General features: G+C 51.4%; 1 protein-coding gene across 12 annotated transcripts in view; it reads right to left on the bottom strand.

Annotated features, from left to right (window-relative positions):
• Positions 1 to 4849, bottom strand: part of LOC125960129 (inositol hexakisphosphate and diphosphoinositol-pentakisphosphate kinase) — an 18059-nt gene extending 13210 nt beyond the window's left edge. For 6 of the 12 annotated variants that reach the window (XM_049693344.1, XM_049693388.1, XM_049693371.1 and 3 more), the window contains exons 1-2: positions 505 to 1572; positions 1 to 73 (exon numbers count right to left, since the gene is read on the bottom strand). The exon at positions 1 to 73 is cut by the window's left edge. In XM_049693344.1, the coding sequence (XP_049549301.1) occupies positions 1 to 73; positions 505 to 849 (418 nt within the window). In that variant the 5' untranslated portion in view covers positions 850 to 1572. Of the gene's footprint in view, positions 74 to 504; positions 1574 to 4093 lie in introns of those variants that run through there. The other 6 variants (XM_049693397.1, XM_049693379.1, XM_049693414.1 and 3 more) reach the window with 5 other exon arrangements.
• Positions 4850 to 8564: the final 3715 nt, after the last annotated feature.

The following is an 8564-nucleotide window of genomic DNA, read 5'->3' on the forward strand; positions in this document are numbered from 1 at the left end:
CGGCCACCACCACCTGCTTGCCGGAGGTGGACGAGTCGTCCGAATCGAGCCCATCGGTTATGTCCAGATCACCCTGCAGAAAGAGACAGAGAGAAAGAGAGAAAACGAAAGCGAAGTTACGATTATAATCAGATCGGAATCCGGTGAACGAGCGAGACCAAGACCGAGACCGAGGCTCGGCTCGGCGGGAACGGGTATCTGTCAACATTCATACGACAATCGATGTTAATCCTGCTTCTACTGTCTACAAAAATTGTGGAAGGTTAGTTGTTGGCAGCGCAAAAGGGGAAAGCACGAGACCACATAAATCACAGGAAACGGAAGTGCTGCTCCAGTTCCGGTTCCGACAACGCGAACACACAGTTATCTACGGAACGGAATTAAGTTGATGGGAATAATGGGGTTCAGAGGGGTAGTAGGAATTCTTCTGAGGAGGGAAATCTAAAATATAGTATAGGTGTGGTATCGGGATATCGGTGGAAGTAGAAAGCATACTCAGCATACATGCATGCTCGCCCAATGCCTCCAGCAACGATGCAGCTCCTCCTGCAGGTCGACGTGCTCCGCTCCCAGCTCCTTGTACTCGTCGTCGTCGTCATAGTGGTCACCACCACCACCGTTCCCGTTTGCCTGCTGCTGCTCCTCTTTCTGTTCCTCCACCGCTGGCCACCCGTGGTGGTCACCGGTGCCCACCGTATCACGCTCGAGGCTGTCGTCGCCTGTCTGGTGTTGTTGTTGTTGTTGTGTTTGGCGATCCTCGATCTCCTGCTCCAGCTGCTGCAGACGCGCACGAAGAAGGTCCCGGCGCTCCACTAGCTGCCACCAGTAGCGCAGCCAGAACCACTCCATCGTGCCGCATCCGTCGGTCCGTAACCGTTACCGCCTTCCTAGCCCTTTCCTTTCCTCACACTACACTCACACACACACACACACACGTGCGCGGGCGCGCGTGCGTGCCCTTACTCACGCGACAATACGAACGCACGCACGCAAAGCACGACCACTACTCGATACCACCACCTTGTGTGCTTTTCAATGTTCGCCACTCGAACTCGCCAACTCGTCGCCGCCGCCTGCAGTTAAGATGAAGCAATAGGTTTTGTGTGGAGTAGCCACGAGATAAAGAGCACCAGATCCACGGCCACCAGTAGATCCAACACGGCGATCCGCCGGCGATCACAACGAAAATGGAAGTTCGGTCCCAGCGTCCTAGCAAAAACCACCCGCGCTGCTCTCGAAGCAAGAAACCGCCAAGAGGCGATCCACACCAAGAGGCAAGAGACTGCTGAGCGTGCGCGTTTGGAAGTAAGCGCGACGAGCGTTGGAAGTGTTCCAAAGCCAAAGCGGCTTGACTCGTACTCTCGAACGAACACGCGTTTCCCGCGCGCGCGCGCGCCCCAATACTGATCCATATTCCAGTCAGAATTCCACCATACATCCACCACCAGCACCACCGTGAGCAAATATACAAACACACACCCTGAGTTTGTGAGAGGAGAGGACGAGGACGAGGACGACGATGAGGATGCGATGAGAAAGAAGAAGAAGAAGAAGAAGATACGTCCAGATCGACGCAGTTTCCGCAGCAGTCCCTACCATGGGCCAGCCCTAATGCCTCCCCACCCCCACCCCTTCGCCTCTATAATTAGCATCGAACGGAGCGTTCGCCGACGCGGATTGATGCCGCCGATCGATGATTGCTGGTGGTGCTGGTGGTGGTGTGAGCTGGAGGTGTTCGATGCTGCGATGCGGGAGAGAGAGGATATGACGTGTGCGTGCCGCCATCACCGTCGTCGGCGTATCGCGAACCGGGTTGTTACTGGGTTGTTGTTGTTGTTGTTGTTGGTTGCCACCGGCAGCCATGCAGCAGGTACGCTTTATTTTATAGCTAGGAACAGGTAGCGGGTATGGGCGAGCGGGTTGCCAGTATCTTATCACAGACTGAAGTACCTCCCTCTCTCTCTCCCTTGTCACCCTCACCCTGTGGGGGGTGGAGGGGTGGTTGGAAATGAATGATACCTAGCTCCTAGAAAACGCTCCGAAAATCTACTCTTCTACTCCGGGAAGGGGACCACACAAGGTGGTGGCTTGTTTCTGTGTGTGTGTGTGTGTGTGTGTTTTTAACGCCGGACAAAACAAAAACACTCCACGGACAAGCGGAGCCAGTAGAGTGTATAGACGGATTGTATGGTACGGCACCGTGCCGTGGCCATCACGCATGCCGCTTACGCACACAAACACACACGCACACACGCACGCACGTAGAGTGCGCAGGCGCGAGCACTTGAGCGAACACGTGAGCGACAGAAAAGGCGCGCATTGTGCAGCTCTAGGCGCCGCCACCGCCGCCGCCGTTGCCACCGTTAGTCCTGTGGTTTCCGGTTTGACCGCACACACACACACACACACGCGCGCGCGCATATATCGGCAAGGTCCGGCGGTACGGTTAGGTTCGGCCGAAAAACATCTCCGCGAAGTGATCAAGACGTCGAAAGTGCGCGCGAAAGAGACAGAGGGGAAGGGGGGAGTGGGGGACAGATATACACTCACGCACGCGGTTGCTGCCTGCGGTCACCGGCGCACAACAGAAAGAGAGAGAGCGAGAAAGTGAGAAAGAGGGAAAGATGCGCAGCGCGCCCTGCGCCCTGTTCGCGCTTCCACCGACGGCACTACACTGACACACACTACACCGACGCGACGCGCCCTCTCCTGTCAATGTCTCATCATCATCATCATCAACATCCAGCGGCCATCGGTGCCGGTATGCGGTTGCAGTCCCTGCAGTCCCGGGGGGGTCAGACCGGGACCTCCAGGCCCATGGGGTCATGCAGGACATGCAGAGACCTGTTTGCGGCTCCTCCTCCCTTCCCCCCCCCCCCCCTGCGGACAGCGGATATATACTGTCCGTGTGGCGAATGCCAACCACACACACACACCTCAGTATATGCGGGGGAAGAATGCGCGCGCGTGCGCGATGACAATGTTTACGCTGCTGCTGCTCGTGTGTGTTGCTGTTGTTCTTGTTCTTGCTCTTGTTTCAGCAGCAGTTCCGTCACTGCTGACCGAACAGCTGATTCGTGATTCCGCGATCTATGCATACAGCATTTTTCGGCATAGCGATCGCGATTGGGTTGTTTTTCTTGGCATGCCGAGCGGGCGCGCGCGCGCAAATACGGACCTAAAAGCGGTCAAAAAAGCGGCCGGGCCACTAATAGTCCAGTCCGTTTTTCGTTCCACGCGCGCCTACACACGAAAGTGGCCTGTTAGTGGCCGGTTTGCGGTCGGTTAAACACCTTCAGGGCCCGCTTTATTATACGCGCTGCTCGTCTATAACAGGCTGGGGCTGGAGATAAGATAATGTGATAACCGATTCTGCCTCTCTTTCTCTCTCTCTCTCTCTCTCTCTTTTAATTAGCTTCTGATGATCGCTACCCGTGCTTTTGATGGTGCTTGAAAGGGTTGATGGTGAAGGAGTGGGGCTGTGTGTTATCACAATAAAAAGGACACCTCTCTCTCTATCTCTCTCTCTCTCTCTCTGTGTCCTCCATCGTCCTCACCTCACATCTCACAACCATCACAAGCGAGAACTGCGATCCCCGAATGTTTTGAAAGAATGTGTCCCTAAACTGCTGCTAGTGGTGCTGGTGCATACACCTTCACAATCACACACACACACATACACACACAAACATTCTCGGGCACACGTTGCGCACACATGCCCAGCGAACGTAAAGCGAAATTGCATAATCACTTCTAGCCGCCCCCTTTCTCTCTGCCTCTTGCATTCTTTCCTTCATCCTTCCATAGCAGCAGAACGTGCGGAACAGAAGGTGCGAATCATGACGGGGGAAGGGAGGGAGGCATCCTGCATCTGCATCCAGCCCCCTCTCTCCTCCTCCGCTCCCCTTCTCTTTCGGGGATCACGGAATAGCGAGTTTAAAAATCACAAATTCTTAGTGTTGAATGCTGTGTAAATCATCCTGTGTGTGCGTCGGTAAGGGGTGGATAAGTGGGTGAAGAGGGACGAAACGGAAGGATGATGGAGGGTTGGGGGGGGGGGGGGGATAAAATTTGAGTCCACCAGGAAACCTACCTCGTCGCCAACATAGAAACCCGGGCGCCCGGGAGGCGTTTGGATTGCGCTGCCACTATCGTGTCCTCCGCTGCCGCCGCCGCCACCGCCACCGCCACCACCGTGGCCAGCGCTGCTGCCACCAGCGTCGCCGCCGCCGCCGCCTGCACCATCGCTGGCCTGCTTCAAGCTGTGGTAACCACTTTCCAGCTCCGTGTACGACATGGCCAGCAGGAGTCAGGAGTCGATCCTTTCCACAACTAGCAACACTGCTCCTCCTCCTTCTCCTCTTCTTCTTCTTCTGCGCCTGACTTGCTTATGGTGGCTGGTGCAAAATGCGTCTCGATAGAAGCCGATAGAAGCTGGTCCTTTATGAGGGGGGGTAAGGACAGCGTCGGCTGCTGAACGAGAAACCTTTTGGCACCGTTTCACCCCGTGCAGTCGAACAGTAACAACAACGGTCCAGCCAGGCAACCCCACCAGCCGGGAAGGGGCACCCAATCCCACCACTCCCCTTGGACCACCTTGGACGTTCACGTTGGTTGATAGATTTTAAACCGGAAACTATCACACACACGGGCACACACACACACGCACGCACGGTTGAATGCGCAAATTGCGGAGCGTTATGTGTTATCCACTTATTGCCCTCACTTCTTCACTTTGCACTTTGCCAACCAACAACACCGCTCGGTGGTGAATTGGTGGTGACCGCCTCGGCCTGTCCCCTATTACCGCGAGCTGTCAAAGCACCATGCTGCCGACCGATCCGCCTGTGCACGGGCCTCCCGCACAAAACCCCCTTTTTGTGACCACTAGTGCACCCATTGTGCAAGTGGGCTGAGCGTTGCCGCTCGCTAGCGGATTGTCAAAGGCCTTCTTAACCCTTTCGAATGGACGATAAAGATCCATACTAAGTTGATCCTGCCGTATGCGACGAGGTTTTTTTAATTGTACAGGTAGAGTCATAGTCTCCAGTTTAGCGCTGCCAGTTTGGATTTGTTTTTGATTTTGACGAAAAGCCCCGTTGACCCACCCGACCATTCACTATGGGGATACTGAGATTTTTCCCCATAGTGAGAAATGTGCTCACTATAGGGCTGCATAGTGGCACCCTTTTAGGGCCGCTATAGAGCCACCTCGCCAAGGAAAGTGGTGTTCACAAATTCTCACAAGGGCGAGCCTTCTCACCAAGGAAAGTGAGGTTCACAACTTCTCACAAGAGCGGAAATTTTGGCTTGCTGGGTTCCAATTAGAGCTTGCTCAGGATTGGTCGGTTTCTGGAGAGCAAAAAAATTGGACATGCGCAGTTCTCGCGCTCTCTCTCCTCTCTCGTCTTCGATCGTTCTTGGTGGTACTGATCTTCTACCGAGGTATTGGGGATCTCCATCTCTCTCTTACTCCCCTCTGTTTCTCTCTGTGTTCTGTTCTCCCTTTCTCCCTCTTCGCTCAGTGCTGGGGTGCTGCTGGGAACTCCAGCTGTTTCCTGGTCAAGTTCGTAGTCGGGTATGTGTGTGGTAGTAGTGTTCAATGTTGCAAGTCTGTTCGTGGTGCTGGAATATCAAGGAGAACGATTAATGCATGGCTTTTATTGATTGGGGGAATTATACTTACCTACCGATGTGGATGTATTTCGTCGATGCGATCGGAAGCGTACTTTGTAGCGGAGCACTTTAGACGCACAATAACATGATGCACAACTTCACCAACTTGAAATCAATGAGTATGGCTATCAATAAATGTATGCAAAACTGGGAGTGCAATGCACACCGTATCAATTGTTTTGCACTTTGCGCTCTTTCAGACAAATAAGTTCGATCATCAACTCGCGCTCCACGCTGTTCCCTCCCACAAAGAGATGCGTGCAACGCAATTTGCCGTGCTTGTCGCCGCGATAGGAAGGGCCGTGCTGCATGCTGCTCAGGTGCAATTACTATCGGCAGCGGCAGCATCAGTGGCGGCGGAGAAAAGCACCACAAAAGCGCCGGCCCGCCTTTAGGCCTACGACAAGGCCGCGATCGGGAGCAAATCGCGGTGGTTAAAGATGTATGTGATCTTGCAAGGAACGCAGTAACCGAAATGTTCTTTTCGAGGCAATCACACCTTGCAATGATGCAGGTAGCAGCGATCGCACATGTAATGATTCAAAACCACGTAGTTTACTATCACGGCTTGACCACAGCACAGCAGGGCACGCTGCACGGCTTGAACGCTGAAAGATTACATTGATCGATCAGGATGCTAAAGCTGCATATATGCGACAGACCTTCCGATGCTTCGTAGACGGCACTGCGTTCACAAAATTGATTACCGTGGTGGTTGTTGCCAGCAACAACTTTGATTTGTTATTCTAAATCAAACCATTTATTACTTAAACTAGGACAAGGAAAACGGTTGTCGCTCGAGGCCTCCCTCCTAACCTGGCATTACCTCCACCTGGCGGCTTCTAGAGGCCCATAAGAACCTTTAAGTCCCCTTTGTGGGGCTCTGCATAGTCCCTACTCTCCACCTAGGCACTGCCTAGCTCGCCCTCTCGCTTTCCACACCTCTTCTTATCACGCTAGGGCTGCCGGAGGTCGCACTACCGCTGGCGTTCTAGCGGGCAAGCACCATCCGCGTTCGTTACTGCCGCTGCTGCTGGCCTACGACCGCCTTCAGCATACTCCTCTCGGGACGATACACGGCAACCGTGCCAGCCGTGGACAGGCCAACCATTTGTCCCTTCCTCCAAGACGCGGTCGCATGATTCCCTCTTCCTGCCGCTTATGGCCGCGTTGAGGGACAACCGGGCCGAGACTGTGGCGTCCGTTGCCTTCGTTGGCGACTGATGATGGGCAGCTTTTCCGTTCAGTTGGTCTACTCTCTGCAGCTTCTGCTGTGGTGCTTGCGCTGTCGATCGTAAACATCTTTAGTCGATGTTTCAACCGGTGTCTGCTGCGTTAGAAAACCCGGGTGTACAGCTTGTTACGAGCGTAATGCGTGAGACTTCCGTAATGCTTTGTTACCCATCCCGTTTACCTTATCAGAGCTATTTCGAAGTATGTTTTCATCAACCTTTGCACTAACGATATCTAAACCTGGTGACACACTCTCTAATCTTGAAAAGCATTTCTCAATCAAATGAGGGTCCGTTTTTTGTCTTTAATAGCGCCATTTCCAAAGGCATTAGGGTTGTGAAGAAACACTTGCGTTTTTGCTAAGAGCATCCAGATGCAGTCACGTTATCATGTGGCTCACGCAGTTGTTGATGGTGTTAAAGGCAATCTTACTCTCATTCATCAGCTGCATTATGTTTTCCTCAGTCATCAATTCTCTTATTGGCGTCCATTCATACCTGGCTTCATCAAACCTCGATTGCTGAAACAGGACAAATTCCGCTGAATCGACGAATGCCGCACAAGCTAGGCTCGGTAGTGACGATACACTTGTCACGCGCTATAACCAACGAGCGGCCTTCTGAAATATCCTCCAATAGTTGCAATCAGCCCCAACCTGGTACGCAATAAGTATATCTGCCGACTGTTTTATGTACGATCGTCGGCAAGCGGATGAATGCTTTGGATAATAAACCATAAAGACTACTGCTTGAAAGGCGAGAGCCAATTCAAAAGACGCCTCTAGATAACCGGCATGATTGCAAGTAAAATAGAAAGTAATACAACTTTCCCTTGACCTTTTGGAAGTAGATGTGTAATTGATTACAAAGGAGTTGTAAACCGTTAGAGCGGGGCTGAAATCGCGGCTAATAATAGTGCTTTTTTGAAGATTTGATTGTATTTTGTGGAACATTTGTTAAAAACTACTCTCATGGCATTCAAACCAGAGAGGCGATGGGCTGTAAAAATGTACTTTTTGCGGTGCCCATCATAGCTTTCTAGTGAATCATCGGAAGTATACAAATGAATATTTTTTAGTTAGATTATAAGCTTATCTAGCTACCCCCGTAGAGTTTTTGTGGAATTTCCAATTTTCCGATTTTTGGCTTATTTTTGAAGTTGAAAAACTGGTGCTTTTTTCGATTTTCCCTCAAAGAACAAGTTTTACTTAATTTATAATAAAAAGTATCAACAATCTCTTTGAAAACTAGACAGGGTTATGTACAGATTAAGTGTTTAAAATCAAATCATTTCAATCGATCGATTCAGATTCAGTTTCGTAGTATACGATGGGTAGATTTTGAGAAAAGTTTCGAAAGGCGGTCTTTCAAAAATCAATATCTTTATCAGTTTTGCTTCAATTTATTCAAAAATGTCACACAATATTCTTGAAAGAATCAGCAGTCATAAAAAAATGTGAAAAGTAAATGTGGAAAGAAAATTAAATACCTTAGCCCACACTAAGTGAATACTACTCTTACACGGAGAGACACACGAGCTAATCCCAAAGGCTAGCAGCAATGGTCTCGCAGCAATCTCTTGAACCGTCCCCAAATGATAAGGAGCAGCATCCACCTTTCGTTAGTCTACTAATATTGCATTACGTTACCTCTCTT

This window comes from Anopheles darlingi, chromosome X (assembly GCF_943734745.1).
Source record: "Anopheles darlingi chromosome X, idAnoDarlMG_H_01, whole genome shotgun sequence".
Taxonomy (NCBI): domain Eukaryota; kingdom Metazoa; phylum Arthropoda; class Insecta; order Diptera; family Culicidae; genus Anopheles; species Anopheles darlingi.